At 54.9% G+C, this 21,030-nt stretch overlaps 1 protein-coding gene across 1 annotated transcript in view; it reads right to left on the bottom strand.

Moving 5' to 3' along the window:
• Nucleotides 1-21,030, bottom strand: part of LOC116957165 (sodium- and chloride-dependent neutral and basic amino acid transporter B(0+)-like) — a 91,868-nt gene that overhangs the window by 11,608 nt on the left and 59,230 nt on the right. The window contains exons 7-12 of the mRNA XM_076055182.1: nt 17,150-17,290; nt 16,197-16,425; nt 11,318-11,443; nt 5,669-5,787; nt 5,313-5,412; nt 1,320-1,429 (exon numbers count right to left, since the gene is read on the bottom strand). Coding sequence (XP_075911297.1) covers nt 1,320-1,429; nt 5,313-5,412; nt 5,669-5,787; nt 11,318-11,443; nt 16,197-16,425; nt 17,150-17,290 — 825 coding nt within the window. The remainder of the gene's footprint in view (nt 1-1,319; nt 1,430-5,312; nt 5,413-5,668; nt 5,788-11,317; nt 11,444-16,196; nt 16,426-17,149; nt 17,291-21,030) is intronic.

The following is a 21,030-nucleotide window of genomic DNA, read 5'->3' as shown; positions in this document are numbered from 1 at the left end:
ATGGGTGGGTGGATGAATTGGTTAGTGGGCGAGCCGATGGGTGGGTGGATGAATTGGTGAGTGGGCGAGTCGATGGGTGGGTGGATGAATTGATTAGTGGGTGAGTCGATGGGTGGGTGGATGGATTGGTGAGTGGGCGAGTCGATGGGTGGGTGGATGGATTGGTGAGTGGGTGAGTCGATGGGTGGGTGGATGGATTGGTGGGTGGGTGAGTCGATGGGTGGGTGGATGGATTGGTGAGTGGGCGAGTCGATGGGTGGGTGGATGGATTGGTGAGTGGGTGAGTCGATGGGTGGGTGGATGGATTGGTGAGTGGGTGAGTCGATGGGTGGGTGGATGGATTGGTTAGTGGGCGAGTCAATGGGTGGGTGGATGAATTGGTTAGTGGGCGAGTCGATGGGTGGGTGGATGAATTGGTGAGTGGGCGAGTCGATGGGTGGGTGGATGAATTGGTGAGTGGGCGAGTCGATGGGTGGGTGGATGGATTGGTGAGTGGGTGAGCCGATGGGTGGGTGGGCGAGTCGATGGGTGGGTGGATGAATTGGTTAGTGGGTGAGTCGATGGGTGGGTGGGCCAGTCGATGGGTGGGTGGATGAATTGGTGAGTGGGCGAGTCGATGGGTGGGTGGATGAATTTGTTAGTGGGCCAGTCGGTGGGCAAGTTAGAGGGTGGGCGAGTCGGTAAGTGGGTGGGTCGGTGGGCAAGTTGGTGGGTACCTCTCTGGGTGGATGCATGTGCTGTGTGCACGTGTGTGTTGTGTTGTGTGCGTTGTGTTGTGTGCACGTGTGTGTTGTGTTGTGTGCACGTGTGTTGTGTTGTGTGCACGTGTGTGTTGTGTTGTGTTGTGTGCACGTGTGTTGTGTTGTGTGCACGTGTGTGTTGTGTTGTGTGCGTTGTGTTGTGTTGTGTGCACGTGTGTGTTGTGTTGTGTGCACGTGTGTGTGTGTGTTGTGTTGTGTGCACGTGTGCGTTGTGTTATGTGCACGTGTGCGTTGTGTTGTGTGCGTTGTGTTGTGTGCACGTGTGCGTTGTGTGCACGTGTGTGTTGTGTTGTGTGCACGTGTGTGTTGTGTTGTGTGCACGTGTGCGTTGTGTGTGTTGTGTTGTGTGCACGTGTGCGTTGTGTTGTGTGCACGTGTGCGTTGTGTTGTGTGTGTTGTGTGCACGTGTGTGTTGTGTTGTGTGCACGTGTGTGTTGTGTGTGTTGTGTTGTGTGCACGTGTGCGTTGTGTGCACGTGTGCGTTGTGTTGTGTTGTGTGCACGTGTGCGTTGTGTGCACGTGTGCGTTGTGCGACGAGCGCCGTGCCGTTGGACGTACGATGAGCAGCAGGGGCGAGATGACGAACCAGCAGGCGCGCCACCAGAGCCAGAAGAGGAACGACTTCTTGCCGATCATCATCTCGATGTCGCTGATGAATCTATTCCCTCCTGGAGGGAGGGGAGTGGGGGGGGGGGAGATTTGGGGCAGCGGTGGTGACGGGAGTCAAGGGTGGGGGGGGTCTCATCTGGTGATGTGTCGCCATGACGACAACAATGACGGCGACGTTAAGTGACAATGATGCAGCTCCTCGCCACCCACCAACAGGTAAAAGGGAGTGAGATGGAACAAATGGAGATTAGTCCACACACGGGCAGAAGGGAGCGAGATGGAACAGATGGAGATTAGTCCACACTGCTGTAGGAGGGAGCGAGATGGAACAGATGGAGATTAGTCCACACACGCTCTGCTGTAGGAGCGAGCGAGATGGAACAGATGGAGATTAGTCCACACTGCTGTAGGAGGGAGCGAGATGGAACAGATTGAGATTGGTCCACACTGCTGTAGGAGGGAGCGAGATGGCACAGATGGAGATTAGTCCACACACTCTCTGCTGTAGGATGGAGCGAGATTGAACAGATGGAGATTAGTCCACACACGCTCTGCTGTAGGAGGGAGCGAGATGGAACAGATGGAGATTAGTCCACACACGCTCTGCTGTAGGAGCGAGCGAGATGGAACAGATGGAGATTAGTCCACACACTCTCTGCTGTAGGAGGGAGCGAGATGGAACAGATGGAGATTAGTCCACACTGCTGTAGGAGGGAACGAGAAGGAACAGATGGAGATTAATCCACACTGCTGTAGGAGGGAGCGAGATGGAACAGATTGAGATTGGTCCACAATGCTGTAGGAGGGAGTGAGAAGGAACAGATGGAAATTAGTCCACACTGCTGTAGTAGGTAGCGAGATGGAACAGATGGAGATTAGTCCACACTGCTGTAGGAGGGAGCGAGATGGAACAGATGGAGATTAGTCCACACTGCTGTAGGAGGGAGCGAGATGAAACAGATGGAGATCAGTCCACACACTCTCTGCTGTAGTAGGTAGCAAGATGGAACAGATGGAGATCAGTCCACACACTCTCTGCTGGAGTAGGTAGCGAGATGGAACAGATGGAAATCAGTCCACACTGCTGTCGTTGGTAGCGAGATGGAACAGATGGAGATTAGTCCACACTGCTGTAGTAGGTAGCGAGATGGAACAGATGGAGATCAGTCCACACTAGCTGTAGTTGGTAGCGAGATGGAACAGATGGAGATTAGTCCACCTTGGTAGCGAGATGGAACAGATGGAGATTAGTCCACACTGCTGTAGTAGGGAGCGAGATGGAACAGATGGAGATCAGTCCACACTAGCTGTAGTTGGTAGCGAGATGGAACAGATGGAGATCAGTCCACACTGCTGTAGTAGGTAGCAAGATGGAACAGATGGAGTTTAGTCCACACACTCTCTGCTGTAGGAGGGAGCGAGATGGAACAGATGGAGATCAGTCCACACTGCTGTAGTAGGTAGCGAGATGGAACAGATGGAGATTAGTCCACACTGCTGTAGTTGGTAGCGAGATGGAACAGATGGAGATTAGTCCACACACACTGCTGTAGTAGGTAGCGAGATGGAACAGATGGAGATTAGTCCACACTGCTGTAGTAGGTAGCGAGATGGAACAGATGGAGATCAGTCCACACTGCTGTACTTGGTAGCGAGATGGAACAGATGGAGATTAGTCCACACTGCTGTAGTAGGGAGCGAGATGGAACAGATGGAGATCAGTCCACACTAGCTGTAGTAGGTAGCGAGATGGAACAGATGGAGATCAGTCCACACTAGCTGTAGTTGGTAGCGAGATGGAACAGATGGAGATCAGTCCACACTAGCTGTAGTTGGTAGCGAGATGGAACAGATGGAGATCAGTCCACACTGCTGTAGTTGGTAGCGAGATGGAACAGATGGAGATCAGTCCACACTAGCTGTAGTTGGTAGCGAGATGGAACAGATGGAGATTAGTCCACACTAGCTGTAGTTGGTAGCGAGATGGAACAGATGGAAATTAGTCCACACTGCTGTAGTTGGTAGCGAGATCGAACAGATGGAGATCAGTCCACACACACTGCTGTAGTAGGTAGCGAGATGGAACAGATGGAGATTAGTCCACACACACTGCTGTAGTTGGTAGCAAGATGGAACAGATGGAGATCAGTCCACACTAGCTGTAGTTGGTAGCGAGATGGAACAGATGGAGATTAGTCCACACTGCTGTAGTAGGTAGCGAGATGGAACAGATGGAGATCAGTCCACACTAGCTGTAGTTGGTGGCGAGATGGAACAGATGGAGATTAGTCCACACTGCTGTAGTAGGTAGCGAGATGGAACAGATGGAGATTAGTCCACACTGCTGTAGTTGGTAGCGAGATGGAACAGATGGAAATCAGTCCACACTAGCTGTAGTTGGTAGCGAGATGGAACAGATGGAGATTAGTCGACACTAGCTGTAGTTGGTAGCGAGATGGAACAGATGGAGATTAGTCCACACTGCTGTAGTTGGTAGTGAGATGAAACAGATGGAGATTAGTCCACACTGCTGTAGTTGGTAGCGAGATGGAACAGATGGAGATTAGTCCACACTGCTGTAGTTGGTAGCGAGATGGAACAGATGGAGATTAGTCCACACTGCTGTAGTTGGTAGCGAGATGGAACAGATGGAGATCAGTCCACACACACTGCTGTAGTTGGTAGCGAGATGGAACAGATGGAGATCAGTCCACACTGCTGTAGTTGGTAACGAGATGGAACAGATGGAGATTAGTCCACACTGCTGTAGTTGGTAGCGAGATGGAACAGATGGAGATTAGTCCACACTGCTGTGGGAGGGAGCGAGATGGAACAGATGGAGATCAGTCCACACTAGCTGTAGTTGGTAGCGAGATGGAACAGATGGAGATTAGTCCACACTGCTGTAGTAGGTAGCGAGATGGAACAGATGGAGATCAGTCCACACTAGCTGTAGTTGGTGGCGAGATGGAACAGATGGAGATTAGTCCACACTGCTGTAGTAGGTAGCGAGATGGAACAGATGGAGATTAGTCCACACTAGCTGTAGTTGGTAGCGAGATGGAACAGATGGAGATTAGTCCACACTGCTGTAGTAGGTAGCGAGATGGAACAGATGGAGATCAGTCCACACTGCTGTAGTTGGTAGCGAGATGGAACAGATGGAGATTAGTCCACACTGCTGTAGTTGGTAGCGAGATGGAACAGATGGAGATCAGTCCACACTGCTGTAGTAGGTAGCGAGATGGAACAGATGGAGATCATTCCACACTAGCTGTAGTTGGTAGCGAGATGGAACAGATGGAGATTAGTCCACACTGCTGTAGTAGGTAGCGAGATGGAACAGATGGAGATCAGTCCACACTAGCTGTACTTGGTAGCGAGATGGAACAGATGGAGATTAGACCACACTGCTGTAGTTGGTAGCGACATGGAACAGATGGAGATCAGTCCACACTAGCTGTAGTTGGTAGCGAGATGGAACAGATGGAGATCAGTCCACACACACTGCTGTAGTTGGTAGCGAGATGGAACAGATGGAGATCAGTCCACACTAGCTGTAGTAGGTAGCGAGATGGAACAGATGGAGATTAGTCCACACTGCTGTAGTTGGTAGCGAGATGGAACAGATGGAGATCAGTCCACACTGCTGTAGTTGGTAGCGAGATGGAACAGATGGAGATCAGTCCACACTCTCTCTGCTGTAGTAGGTAGCGAGATGGAACAGATGGAGATCAGTCCACACTGCTGTAGTAGGTAGCGAGATGGAACAGATGGAGATCAGTCCACACACTCTCTGCTGTAGTAGGTAGCGAGATGGAACAGATGGAGATCAGTCCACACTAGCTGTAGTTGGTAGCGAGATGGAACAGATGGAGATCAGTCCACACACACTGCTGTAGTTGGTAGCGAGATGGAACAGATGGAGATTAGACCACGCACCGTAGATCCAGTTGATGCCAATGAGCTCCAGGATGGCGGCAACGAGCAGAGCCCAGCCACTGCAGAAGTGGTCGATCAGATTCACCCAGTAGATACCAGCCTGCAGCGGGGGGGAGGCAGACACAGACAAAGGTCCCCCGTGTAGCCTGCAGCAGAGCTGCTGGGGCAAGTCCTCTCAGCGAGTAACTATTCAGGGGCCGTGCGCTGTGGCCAGCACCACGCACGGCCGCCTTTGTCTCTCCCACCCCCCCCCCCCCCCCGCAATGGCGATGTCGACTACACCACCGCTACAGGGATAGTCGCTGGAGTTGGTAGCGGGGGGCGAGTGGCGAGGGGCGGCGAGGCGAGTAGCTCACTTGAGTGGTGCAGGTGAGACCCAGGAGGAAGAGGAGGATGCAGAGTGTGAAGAGGAGTTGGAGCCGCCGCTTCCCAAACAATTTTGGGAACTCGTCCAGCAGAGCGGTGGTCACCGTCTCTGGAGTCGTGAGGGCGACAGGGCCACTGTGAGCCTCCCACGGGAGAGAGACACACAGAGAGTGACAGAGAGACACACACACACAGACAGAGAGAGAGAGACAGAGAGACACAGACAGAGAGACACACACACAGACAGAGAGAGACACACAGAGAGACAGAGAGACACACAGAGAGAGAGAGAGACACACACAGAGAGACACACACACACAGACAGACAGAGAGAGAGACAGAGAGACACACACACACAGACACAGACAGAGAGAGACACACACACAGACAGAGAGAGACACACACACAGACAGAGAGAGAGAGAGAGACAGAGAGACACACACACAGAGAGAGAGACACACACACAGACAGAGACACACACACACAGACAGACAGAGAGAGAGACAGAGAGACACAGAGAGACACACACACAGACAGAGAGACACACACACACAGGCACAGACAGAGAGACACACACACAGACAGAGAGACACACACAGACACAGAGAGACACACAGACAGACAGACACACAGACAGACAGAGAGACACACAGACAGAGAGACACACACAGACAGACAGAGAGACACACAGACAGAGAGACACACACACAGACACAGACAGAGAGACACACAAACAGAGACACACACACGCAGACAGAGAGACGCACACACGCAGACAGAGAAACACACACACGCAGGCAGAGAGACACACACACAGACAGAGAAACACACACACAGACAGAGAGACACACACACAGACAGACACACACACAGACACAGAGACACAAACACACACACAGAGACACACACACACAGACACCCACACACAACAACAACCGCCATTCGCCACCAAGTTGGCGTTGACGTCACCCCGACGCTTGTGCCAGGCCATGTGCACCTTGAGGCCACGTGAAGTGTCGAACGCCCACTGGCAGGAGGTCACGGGGCAGACCCAAGTGCCACGGGTCGACTGACTGAGATGACTGAGACGACTGGCTGATGCACCACCTGTGCCCCCTACTGCGCCAACCTGCTGTGCTTTAGCCACCCGGCGCCCCGCTCGTTGTTGTGAGCGTCGGCTCCTCCGCCCTCCGTTGTTATTGGAGGGCGACTGCCTCCAACTCACCAGCAGCGTCCTTCACGAGCCTCCTCCACAGAGGCCGATCTTGACACCGCTGGTACCAGTCATCGGCAAGTCCACTCAGCTCCACGTCCTCCTGTACCACATCACTCCATCTCTTCTCTAGCCCGTGCCGCGCCCGCTTACCCCCCTCAATCCAGCCGAACAAAAGCTGTTTCGGCATGCGGTGGCTGGGCATGCGGGCTACATGACCCAGCCATCGCAGCCTTCCCCGCCGGAGGAGCTCACCGATGGGACCTTGCCCAGATCTTTCAAGGATTTGTGAGCTCCTCACACAATCCAGTCTGATTAAGCCCAGGATGGATCGTAGGCAGGCCAGCCTAAATGTTTCTAACCGGCGAAGATGTTCCATTAGGGGGGTTCACATTTCGCAAGCGTAGAGAAGGAGGGAATGACCGTTGGCGAGAAGACCTGAAGCTTAGTGCGGAGCGACAGACCAGGTAGCTTCCACACAGCGTTACGCAACCGATGAAAAGATATTGCCGCTTGACTGATTCGGAGTGAGACCTCTGCTGTTAAACTGGAGCCGGTCATAAGCACACTGCCCAGGTATGGGAAACTCTCCACTCTCTCCACAACAGCCCCATCACCGATTGGGAGTTGTGGGGATGGAGTGTCCGATGGTACAAAATACCCAGGCAGGTGCTTAGTTTTGGTGGGGCTGATGGTAAGGCCCCACCTCTTAGTGGCACGCTCCAGTCTCAGCAGCAGCGTCTCCAACTCCTCCTCTGAATGAGCAGCTATTACCAAATCATCAGCATACATAACGTGGTTGAGCAATAGGGAGCCATCCCTTGACCACACCCGGACATCGATCAGCCTCCCATTATATCTGTACCATATGGAGATTCCCCTGGTACAGCTATTGAAGGATTCACGAACTACGTCGTCAAAATAGATGTTAAATAATGTGGGAGCCAGAGGACATCCCTGTCGCACCCCAAGGTGTACAGGGAATGGCTCTGACTCCCGGCCACATAGTTTTACCCGGGCCCGCTCACCATCATGAATGTCCTTAATGATCGTGAGCAGAGGGTCAGGTACTCCAAAAGCACGAAGAACAACCCAGAGCCCAGGCCTACTGATGGTATCATAGGCCTTGACCAGGTCAATAAAGCAGAGATGTAGGTCTTGTTGGAATTCCCTACACCTTTGGTGTAGCAGACGGACAGAAAATATGGCATCTGTGCAGGACCGCCATTTCCTGAAACCGCATTGGGGCTCCGCAAGCCTCTCCTCAGCGTGCCTGGCAAGGCAATGTTGAATAATCCTTGCCAGGACCTTTCCCGGCACACTGAGGAGTGAGACGCCCCTGTAGTTGTTACAGTCTATGCGGTCCCCCTTCTTAAAAAGGGGGACCACCAGGGCATCCTTCCAATCCTGCGGAACCCGTCCAGTGGTCCCGACTGTTGTTATGATGTCATATAGGGCAGTTTGTGCACAAACGCCGCCCTCCCTCAGCATTTCACTTGGGAGATCGTCTCTGCCCGCTGCCTTTCCTGGTCTCATACTCCGGATCGCCTTCAGTACTTCCTCAACAGATGGCACCTCAGCCAGCCACTCACAGGGGGTGACTTCTTTCAATTTTTGAGGCACTGCAGCCTCTGCAGGGTCATCCTCACTTTGTGCCACGATGTTTTCCAGGCTGAGGGATTCCTTCTCCCCCAGGACCTCACAGAAATGCACAGAAAATCTATAAACCTGTTCCTGGGGTTCTGAGATTGGATCACCATTCTTTCCCCTATTGATGGTAATAGGTGTGGTGTTGCAAGTTACCTTTTTTATGGAGATCATGAGCGATTTGTGATCGCGGGCCACTGAGGCAGACTCCATATTCTCAGCAACCTTCGACCACCAACCATCCTAGCAGCACCTCATGGCTCTCCAAACCTCTGATCGAAGGCTGTGGTAAGCCTCCTCATTCTCTGATGTGGGATGCTGTAGATGATGAGAGTGGGCCTGTCGCTTTTTCTCAGCCAGCCTGAACACCTCCTCTGTCAGCCAGGGTCTCTGGGGAGGTCTTGACGGGGCAGCTGCATGAGCCACAGTCCTAAACCTCGCCAATTTCCCTTCGACATCAGGAGGAGTGGGGGACGATGAAACCCCAGCCGAAAGTGATGATGAAATTTTCGCTTTCGACTTTCATGAGCTAGCTGAGACCATGCCACTTTTGGTTTGAACGGGGTCCTGGGTGTACACCCACCACCGGAGTGGAAGAATGGCAGGCGCATTTTACAGATGAGAAGTGGATGGTCAGTGGGCAGATCAGCTCCATGGTAGGTCCTGGTGTCAAGGACTTGGGCCCGTATCTGCTGTTCCGTCACTATGTAGTCCAGCAGATGTTCTTGCTTGGATCCGGCATGCATCCATGATGTCGTGTGGATGCGCCGATGCCAGAACAGCGTGTTGGTAATTACAAGCCCATGGGCTGCACAAAAATCTAGCAGCCTCCTACCGTTGTTATTGAGCTGATCTGGCCCATGTTTTCCAAACACTCCAGACCAGGTGCCAGCATCATGACCAACTCGGGCATTGAAGTCACCCAACAAGATGACTCTATCCCGAGGGGCCACTTTAGCCAGCACTTATGACAGGAGGTCATAGAAGGCATCTGACTCATCGGCCTTGCCTGTATCCCTCCATGGATGTTCGTCTTCAGTGGGGGCATAAGTAACCACAACCACCGCTCCTTGCTTTTGGTTGAAGGGAACTCGAGCCCAAAGTAGTCTAGGGCTTACAGCTTCCCACACCTCACCATCACGCTCCCACACCCCCTTCATTATTTTGTTCAGAAGAAGAACCACTCCCTGTTGTTTGGCAGTCTCCTGCTCTGGGTAGAGGACTGTCCACCCCTAATGGTGGCAGGAGCCAGAGCCGGTCTACCAGAGCTCATGATTACCACAGAGATCCAGGCGGTACCGGTCCACCTCCCGACAGAGGAGTAGCAGCCTCTTCTCCGCGGTGAGCATTCTAACATTCTACGTCGCCTTCTGTAAAGGCTTTTTGTTGCTTCTAGAGGAGCCCCGAGTGTAAGTATTCAGTTTCCTGGCTCCGCCAAATGGGGTTTGGCCAGGAGACGTCATAGACGCCTGTCCCGCCGGGGTCTCCGGCACAAGCGTAATACATTTTATCGTAGTTTGGTAGTAGTTAATTGAAGGTGGAGGGGTTTCCAGCCCCTCGCACAAAACCAGAGCCCCCATTTGCCCGCTGTGGTGGTTACAGAGGCCATGAAGGGAAAGGCCAATCTAAATTGGCCCTCCCCCCATGGCACTGCCCACCACAGCGTTGCCGTCCAGCCCCGCAAGGCAGAGATACACAAGATAAAAACAAAGATCCCCCATATAGCCTTAACAGACTGTAAGGTCAAGTGCTGTTAGCGAGCACCTTTGAAGGCTGGAACGGTACACGAGGGGGTGGGTGGCCAGCACCACGCTCGACCGCCTTTGTCTCCCCAGTGGCGATGTTTACACACCGCACCAGGTACTCATTTGAGGCTGAGTCGACCTAGGGGAGGCTCGGGACCGGTTCAGATAATCGTCACTGGTGTTGGCCGTGAGCGGGAATCGAACCCGGATCGCCAGGTTCATAGCACAACGTGCTAACCGCTACACTACAGCTCCCCACACACAGAGACACACACAGAGACACACACAGAGACACACACAGAGAGAGACACACACAGAGACACACACAGAGACACACACAGAGAGACACATACAGAGAGAGACACAGACACACACACAGAGACACACACAGAGACACACAGAGAGAGACACACACAGAGAGAGACACACAGAGAGAGACACACAGAGACACACACAGAGACACACACAGAGACACACACACAGAGACACAGACACAGAGAGACAGACACACATAGAGACACACACAGAGACACACACACACAGAGACACACACAGAGACACACACAGAGACACACACAGAGAGAAACACACACAGAGAGAGACACACACAGAGAGAGACACCCAGAGAGAGAGACACCCAGAGACACACACAGAAACACACACACACAGAGACACACACAAAGACACACACAGAGAGAGACACACACACAGAGTGAGACACATACAGAGAGAGACACACAGAGACACACAGAGACACACACAGACACAAACACACAGAGACACACACAGAGACACAGAGACACACACAGAGACACACACAGAGAGAGAGACAGACACACACACAGAGACACACACAGAGACACACACAGAGACACAGAGACACACACACACAGACACACACACACACAGAGACAGACACACACAGAGACACACACAGACACACACACAGAGACACACACACACAGAGAGAGAGACACACACAGAGACACACACAGAGAGAGAGAGACCGTAGTGGTGGTGGTGGTGGTACCCACCGAGGATAGTGAACTGGCTGTCCAGGCCCAGCGTGAGCAGCATGAGGAAGAAGAGGATGGACCACAGAGGAGAGATGGGAAGCTGGGCCAGCGCCTCGGGGTATGCAATGAAGGCGAGGGCAAAGCCTACAGCCACATCATCAGCAGCAGCCGCAGCATCAGTAGTAGCAGCATCATCAGTAGTAGCAGCATCATGAGTAGTAGCATCATCATCAGTCGTAGTAGCATTACCATCATCATCATCAGTCGTAGCATCATCATTATCGTCAGTAGCAGTATCATAATCAGCAGCATCATCAGCAGCAGCAGCATCATCATCATTAGCAGTATCATCATCATCATCAGGCTCAGTGCTTCTGAGAGGGCCACCGTGAAAGCTGAATCGCCCACAACCCTCCACCTCCGACCACATTCATCGCAATCACAATCATCAACAACATTGATTCCAATGAGCTACACAGCTCTTTGTTGTTGTTGTTGTCGTCCAGAGACCAGCTCGCACCAACAACAACCGGCAATCGCCACTTAGGTGGCGGTGACTTCACCCACGGCACCTGTGCCAGACTAGGTGCACGTTAAGGCCACGTGAAGTGTCGAACGCCCGCTGGCAGGAGGTCACGGGGCAGACCCAGGTGCCGCGGGTCGACTGACTGAGATGAGTGGCCGATGCACCACCTGTGCCCCCTACTGTGGCAACTTGCTGTGCTTTAGCCACACGGCACTCTGCTCGTTGTTGTGATCGTCGCTCCTCTGCCTTCCGTTGTTGCTGGAGGGCGACTGCCTCCAACTGCCCAGCAGCATCCTTCACGAGCCTCCTCCACAGAGGCCGATATTGACACCGCTGGTACCAGTCATCGTCAAGTCCACTCAGCTGCACGTCCTCCTGTACCACATCACTCCATCTCTTCTCTAGCCCGTGCCGCGCCCGTTTAGCCCCCTCGATCCGACTGAACAAAAGCTGTTTAGTAATGCAGTGGCTGGGCATGCGGGCTACCTGACCCAGCCAACGCAGCCTTGCCTGCCGGAGGAGCTCACCGATGGGACTTTGTCCAGACCTTTCAAGGATTTGTGAGCTCTTCACACAATCCAGCCTGCAGGTTAAACCCAGGATGGATCGTAGGGAGAACAGCCTAAATGTTTCTAACCGGCAAAGATGTTCCATTACGGGGATCCACGTTTCGAAAGCATAGAGAAGAGAGGGCATGACCGTGGCCGAGAAGACCCGAAGCTTCGCACGGAGCAACATACCAGGTAGCTTCCACACAGCGTTAAGCAGCCGATGAAAAGATAATATCGTTCTACTGATTCGGAGTGAGACCTCTGCTGTCAAACCGGAGCTGATCATGAGCACACTGCCCAGGTATGGGAAACTCTCCACTCTCTCCACAACTGCCCCATTACCAATTGCGAGCTGAGGGGGTGGAGTGTCCGATGGTACAAAATACCCAGCCAGGTGCTTAGTTTTGGTGGGGCTGATAGTAAGGCCCCACCTCTTAGTTGCATGCTCCAGATGCAGCAGCAGCGCCTCCAACTCCTGCTCTGAGTGAGCAGCAATTACCAGATTATCAGCAACCATAACATGGTTGATCAATAGGAAGCCATCCCTTGACTGCACACAGGCATCGATCAGCCTCCCCTTATATCTTTACCAGATGGAGATTCCTACCGTACAGCCATGGTAGGCTTCACGAACTACGTGGTCGAAAAAAATTGTTAAATAATGTGGGAGCCAGAGGACATCCCTGTAGCACCACGAGGTGAACAGGGAATGGCTCCAACTCCCGGCCACGTAGTTTTGCCCGGGCCCGCTCACCATCATGAAGGTCCTTAACGATTGTGAGCAGAGAATTAGCGACTCCAAAAGCAGGATGAACAATCCAGAGCTGAGGACTATTCATGATATCACCGTTAATAAAAGTCAATAAAGCAGAGATGTCGGTCTGTCATGAGTACAGCACACACCGGTTTGCTGTACTAGTGACGAGCTGCCACGTTCTGTTTACGTGACAACCCTTACTAGTTGGCCTTGTCGGGTGGTGGCGGGTTTTCACGACACATTTATATATTTATCCGATCTAACCCAAAAAAACTCCCTTTATTATGGATGTCGGTCCTGTTGGAAGTCCCGACACCTCTGATGTAGCAAACGGATAGAGAATATGGCATCTGTGCAGGACCACCCCGGCCTGAAACCATTTTGGGGCTCCGCAAGCCTCTCCTCAGCGTGCTGCCTTGAAAGTCGATGTTGAATAATCCTTGCCAGGACCTTTCCCAGCACACTGAGGAGGGAGATGCCTCTGCAGTGGTTACAGCCTGTGCGGACCCCTTCTTAAAGAGTGGGACCACCAGGGCATCCTTCCCCTGCTGTGTAACCCGTACAGTGATCCAGACTGTTTTGTGATTTCACGTATGGCAGTCTGCACACAAACACCACCCTCCCTCAGCATTTCGGTTGGGAGATCATCTCTGCCCGGCGCTTTTCCTGGTCTCAAACTCTGGATCGCCTTCCATACTTCCTCAACAGATGGCACCTCAGCCAGCCACTCACAGGGGGTGACTTCTTTCAATATTTGAGGCACCGCAGCCTCAGCAGGGTCATCCCCACTTTGCCCCATGATGTTTTCCAGGCTGAAGGATTTCCCCTCCCCCCAAGACCGCACAGAAATGCTCAACAAATCTGCAAAACCTGCTCCTGGGAGTCTGATATCGGATTACTTTTCTTTTCCATAGGATCGTGATAGATGTTGTGCTGCAAGTTACTTTTTCGATGGAGTTAAAGAGTGATATTTGATCAAGGGCGACTGAGGCAGACTCCATCTCCTCAGCAACCCGCGACTACCACCCATCCTAGCAGCGCCTCACGGCTCTCCGAACCTCCGAGCGAAGGCTGCGGTAAGCCTCCTCATTCTCCGACGTGCAATGCTGTAGCTGATGAGAGTGGGCCTGTCGCTTTTTCTCAGCCAGCCTGAACACCTCATCTGTCAGCCAGGGTCTCTGGGGAGGTCTGGACCGCATTCCCAAAGCAGCCATTGCAGCTGCATGAGTGACAGTCCTAAACCTCGCCCATTTATCCTCGACATCAGGAGGAGTGGGGGACGATGCCAACCCCAGCCGTAAGCTGGGTTCTGGGTGCACACCCACCACTGGAGTGGAAGAATGGCAGGCGCATCTTACAGATGACAACCTCATGGTCAGAGGGCAGATCAGCTCAATGGAAGGTCCTGGTGTCAAGGACATGGGCTCGCATCCGCTGGTCCGTCACTATGTAGTCCAGCAGCTGTTCTTGCTTGAACCCGGAGTGCATCCATGATGTTGTGTGGATGCGCCGATGCCGGAACAGCGTGTTGGTAATTACAAGCCCATGGGCTGCACAGAAGTCTAGCAGCCTCCGACCGTTGCTATTGAGCTGATCTGGTCCATGTCTTCCAATCACTCCAGCCCAGGTGCCAGCATCATGACCAACTCGGGCATTAAAGTCACCTAACAGGATGACTCTATCCCGAGGGGCCACGTTAGCTAGCACCTGTGACAGGAGGTCATAGAAGGCATCTGACTCATCGGCCTTGCCTGCAACCCTCCACTGATGTTTATCTTCGGTGGTGGGCATAAGTAACCACGACCACCACTTCTCGCTTTTGGTTGAAGGGAAGGCGAGCCCCAAGTAGCCTGGGGATTACAGCTTCCCGCACCTCACCGCCACGCTCCCACCCCCCCTTCGTTCTTTTGTTCAGGAGAAGAGCCACTCCCTGCTGTTTGAAAGTATCCTTCCGAGTATAGGACTGCCCGCCCCTCATAGTGACAGGAGCGAGAGTCGGTCCACCGGACGCCCTGAATACCGCAGAGATCCAGACGGTAATGTTCCCGCTCCCGACGGTTGAGGGGCAGCCTCTCCTTCGCAGTTGAGCATTACGACATTCCACGTGGCCACACGTAGTGGTTTTTTTCCGTTTCCACAGGAACCCCAAGGGAAAGGATTCGGTCTCCTGGCCCCGCCAAATGGGGCTATCCAGGAGACTTCATAGACGCCTATCCCGCCGTGGTTTTGTGGGATATAATTGAAAGTGGAGGGGTTACCAGCCCCTCCCTCTTCTCCCTTTCTCCCTCCTCCCCTTTCCATCCCCCCCCCATCCCGCCCCTCCCCCCATCTCCATCCCTCCTCCGTTCCCCCACTACATCCGTCCCTCTCCATCCCTCTTCATCCCTCCCCTCCCCCCCTCTCCATCCCTCCCCTCCCCCCCTCTCCATCCCTCTCCCCCCTCTCCATCCCTCCCCTCCCTCCCTCTCCATCCCTCCCCTCCCCCCCTCTCCATCCCTCCCCCTCTCTCCATCCCTCCCTCCCTCCCTCTCCATCTCTCCCCTCCCCCCTCTCCATCCCTCCCCCCTCTCTCCATCCCTCCCCTCCCCCCTCTCAATCCCTCCCCTCCTCCCCTCTCAATCCCTCCCCTGACCCCCTCTCCATCCCTCCCCCCCACTCTCCATCCCTCCCTCCCCCTCTCCATTCCTCCCCCCCTCCCCTCCCCCCTCTCCATCCCTCCCTCCCCCTCTCCATCTCTCCCCTCCCCCCCTCCATCCCTCTCCATCCCTCCCCTCGCCCCCTCTTCATCCCTCCCCTCCCCCCTCTCCATCCCTCCCCTGCCCCCTCCCCTCTCCCCTCACCATCCCTCCCCTCCCCCCTCTCCATCCCTCCCTTCCCCCCTCTCCATCCCTCCCCTCCCCCCTCCCTTCCCCCTCTCCATCCCTCCCTCCCTTTCAATCCCTCTCCATCTCTCCCTTCCTCTCCATCCCTCCCCTCCCTCCCTTCCCCCCACCCCCCCACCCCCCTCAGCCCCCACCCCCTCAGCCCCGCCCCGCCCCGCCCCCCGCCCAACGACGGCCTCACCTGCGTCGGCCACCTGCGACACTTCCCTCCCGGTGGTGTGTGCCATGTGGCCGAGGATGCTGAAGATGACGAATCCGGCGAAGACGCTCGTGGTGCAGTTGGTGACGGTGACGACGAGGGCGTCCTGGAAGCAGTTGTTGTGGAACTTGTTGTAGGACGTGAGGGCGATGAGGCCACCCCACGCCGTGGAGAGCGAGAAGAAAATCTGCGTCGCCGCGTCCTTCCACACCTTGGTGACGACGGTGACGGTGATGGTGACGGGAGCCGTGGTGGTGGTGGGGGTGGTGGGGGTGGAGGTGGGGGGAGGGGATGGAGGGGGGGAGGGGGGAGAGGAGGGGGGGGTAGAGGAGGTGGTAGTCGTCATCGTCGTGGTTACTGATTGTCACTACCACTAGGATGTCAACTGGTCCCCTCCCTTCCCTCTCCTCCCTCCTCCCCCCCTCCCTCCCTCCCCTCCCTCCCTCCATCCCTCCCTCCCCTCCCTCCCCTCCTCTCCCTCCTCCCCCCCCTCCCTCCCCTCCCTCCCTCCCCTCCCTCCCTCCCTCCCCCCCTCCCTCCCTCCCTCCTCTCCTTCCTCCCCCCTCCCTCCTCCGCCCCCTCCTCCCTCCCTACCTCCTTCCCTCCCTCCCTCCCTCCTCTCCCTCCTCCCCCCCATCCCTCCTCCCCCCCCTCCTCTTTCCCTCCCTCCCCTCCCTCCCTCCCTTCCCTCCCTTCCTTTCCTTCTCTCCCCCCTCCCTCCTCCCCCTCCCTCCCTCCCTCCCTCCCTCCCTCCCCCCCATCCCTCCTCCCCCTCCTCCTCTCTCCCCCCCTCCTCCCTCCCTCCATCTCCCTCCCTCCACCTCTCTCCCTCCCTCCCCTCCCTCCCCTCCCTCCCCTCCCTCCCTCCCTCTCTCCCCCCTCCCCCCTCCTCCCCCCCCCTCCCCTCCCTCCCCTCCCCTCCCCGCCTGCCCCACCTCCGCCGAGCTCAGCTTGGACAAGTCAGACTGGGCCCCGATGTAGAACTCGATCCCCAGCATGGCGCCCGGGAGCGTGACCCCACGCACCAGAAGGATGAACAGCACCACGTAGGGGAACGTGGCCGTGAAGTAGACCACCTGCAGGCGGGGGGGGGGGAGGGGGCAAAGGTCATGAGGGTCAGGGGTCACCCCCACCCCCCACACCTCCCACCCCGTCAATGTTAAAGGGCCCCCGTGGCCACGTGGGGGAGGGGGAAAGCGGCCTTCTGGGTTCACACCCGATGGGCGAGCGGGAATGTTGACGACCTCTCCCGGCACACGCGACGTCGGCGCGGGGGCTCGCTTCCGTCTCCATCCCTACCCCTCTCACTCCACATCCCCTCCCTCCCTCCCTCCCCCCTCTCCACCCTCCCTCCCTCCCTCCCTCTCCATCCCTCCCTCCCTCTCTCCTCCCTCTCCACCCTCCCTCTCTCCTCCGTCTCCATCCCTACCCCCCTCACTCTACATCCCTCCCTCCCTCCCCCCTCTCCACCCTCCCTCCCTCCCTTCCTCTCCATCCCTCTCCATCACTCCCTCTCCACCCTCTCCACCGTTTTCCTCCCTCTCCATTCCTCCGTCTCCATCCTCCCCTCTCCATCCCTCCCTCCCCCCTCTCCATCCCTCCCCCCTCTCCATCCCTCCCTCCCCCCTCTCCATCCCTCCCTCCCTCTCCATCCCTACCCCCCCTCCCTCCACCCTCCCTCTCCATCCCTCCCTCCATCCTCCCCTCTCCATCCTCTCCACCCTTCCTCTCCATCCCTCCCTCCCCCCCTCTCCACCCTCCCTCCCTCCCCTCTCTGCACCCTCCCCGCCTCTCCCTCCCTCCCTCTACATCCTCTCCACCCTCCTTCCCCCCCTCTCCATCCCTCCATCCATCATCCCCTCTCCATCCTCTCCACCCTCCTTCCCCCCCTCTCCATCCCACCTCCCTCCCTCATCATCATCACGGTGGCTAGGAGATGTTGACTACCTAGCCTGGTCTACAGGAGGTCCAGGGTTCGATCCCGACCCTGACGATGCCTGCTGCTGCTGTATATTTGGAGTGTGTATCTCTCTCTCTCTCATCATCATTATCACGGTGGCTAGGAGATGTTAACTACCTCGCCTGGTATACAGGAGGTCCAGGGTTCGATGCCGAACTCCTGACACCTGCTGTATATTTGCAGTTTGCGGTGTTTCTCACTCTCTCCATGTGTTCCTGCGGTGGGTTTTCCCCTCCACAATCATAAGCAACGGCCACGCGTTTAGAGCATTTGGCCGCTGTGAATTTCCACGTGGTGCTGCTGCTGATGATGATGATAAGCCACTTCGTGAGGCAATCATTCTGTGATAAGCCAGGGGCGGCTTCTTGATAAAATTTGAGCTGCGTACAAGCAGCACAGTGGTACCTTATAGCTGTTAAAATAGCAGCGAGGCGAGAGAAACGGATGCCGGAAATGTGGCACACACACACAGAGGGCGTGCATGGGTGGCCAGGGGCACGCACGCCGAGGCCCCATAGGCCCATCACACAGAGCCATCGACTACTTGCAGGGATATCCATAGATTAATCGCACATAAACCCATAGACTACTCACACAGAGACCCACGAATTCACACAGAGACGCACAGACTCACACAGAGACCCACAGACACACACAGAGACGCACAGATTCACACATAGATCCATAGACTCGCACAGAGACCCACAGACTCATACAGAGACCCGTAGAGTCACACAGAGATTCGGAGACTCACACAGAGACCCGTAGACTCACACAGAGACCCGTAGACTCACCACACAGAGACCCACAGACTCATCACACAGAGACCCACAGACTCATCACACAGAGACCCACAGACTCACCACACAGAGACCCACAGACTCATCACACAAAGACCCACAGACTCATCACACAGAAACCCATAGACTCACCACACAGAGACCCACAGACTCATCACACAGAGACACACAGACTCACACAGAGACCCGTAGACTCACACAGATCCATAGACTCACACAGAGATCCACAGACTCACATAGAGACGCGTAGACTCACATAGAGACCCGTAGACTCACACAGAGATCCACAGACTCACACAGAGGCCCGTAGACTCACACAGAGACACAGACTCACACAGAGATCCGTAGACTCACACAGATCCATAGACACACACAGAGATCCATATACTCACACAGAGACCTGTAGACTCACACAGAAACCCGTAGACTCACACAGAGACACAGACTCACACAGAGACCCGTAGACTCGCACAGAGACACAGACTCACACAGAGACCCACAGACTCACCCCACAGAGACCCACAGACTCACACAGAGACGCGGAGACTCACACAGAGACACAGACTCACACAGAGATCCGTAGACTCACACAGAGACACAGACTCACACAGAGACCCGTAGACTCAAACAGAGACCCGTAGACTCACACAGAGACCGGTAGAATCACACAGAGACCCGTAGACTCGCACAGAGATCCATAGACTCACACAGAGATCCATGTACTCACACAGAGAGACCCGTTAACTCACACAGAGCCCCGTAGACTCACACAGAGACCCGTAGACTCACACAGAGACCGGTAGACTCACACAGAGACCCACAGACTCCTCACACAGAGACCCGTAGACTCGCACAGAGACACAGAATCACACAGAGACCCGTAGACTCACACAGAGACACAGATTCACACAGAGACCCGTAGACTCACACAGAGACCCGTATACTTGCACAGAGACCCGTAGATAATACACAGAGATCCATATACTCACACCGAGACCCGTAGAATCACACAAAGATCCGTTGACTCACACAGAGACCCGTAAACTCACACAGAGACACAGACTCACACAGAGACCCATAGACTCACACAGAGACACAGACTCACACAGAGACCCACAGACTCCTCACACAGAGACCCACAGACTCACACAGAGACCCACAGACTCACACAGAGACCCATAGACTCACACAGAGACACAGACTCACACATAGACCCACAGACTCACACAGAGACACAGACTCACACAGAGACCCACAGACTCCTCACACAGAGACCCACAGACTCACACAGAGACCCACAGACTCACACAGAGACACGTAGAATCACACAGAGACCCGCAGACTCACACAGATCTATAGACTCACACAGAGATCTATATACTCACACAGAAACCGGTAGACTCACACAGAGACCCGTAGACTCACACAGAGACCCGTAGACTCACACAGAGACCCGTAGACTCACACAGAGACTCGTAGACTCACACAGAGACACAGACTCACACAGAGACCCATAGACTCACACAGAGACACAGACTCACACAGAGACCCACAGACTCCTCACACAGAGACCCACAGACTCACACAGAGACCCACAGACTCACACAGAGACACGTAGAATCACACAGAGACCCGCAGACTCACACAGATCTATAGACTCACACAGAGATCTATATACTCACACAGAAACCGGTAGACTCACACAGAGACCCGTAGACTCACACAGAGACCCGTAGACTCGCACAGAGACCCGTAGATAACACACAGAGATCCATATACTCACACAGAGACCCGTAGACTCACACAGAGACCCGTAGATTCACACAGAGACCCACGGACTCACACAGAGACCCATAGACTCACACAGACCCATAGACTCACACAGAGACCCGTAGACTCACACAGAGCCCCGTAGACTCACACAGAGACCCGTAGACTCACACAGAGACCCGTAGACTCACACAGAGACCTGTAGAATCACACAGAGACCTGTAGACTCACACAGAGACCGGTAGACTCACACAGAGACCCATAGACTCACACAGAGACCCGTAGA

Source organism: Petromyzon marinus, chromosome 70 (assembly GCF_048934315.1).
Source record: "Petromyzon marinus isolate PM22_M1 ecotype Great Lakes invasive population chromosome 70, UKy_Petmar_22M1.pri1.0, whole genome shotgun sequence".
Taxonomy (NCBI): Eukaryota; Metazoa; Chordata; class Hyperoartia; order Petromyzontiformes; family Petromyzontidae; genus Petromyzon; species Petromyzon marinus.
The sequence above is the reverse complement of the archived record's forward strand: the minus strand, read 5'-3'. Positions and strand labels throughout refer to the sequence as shown.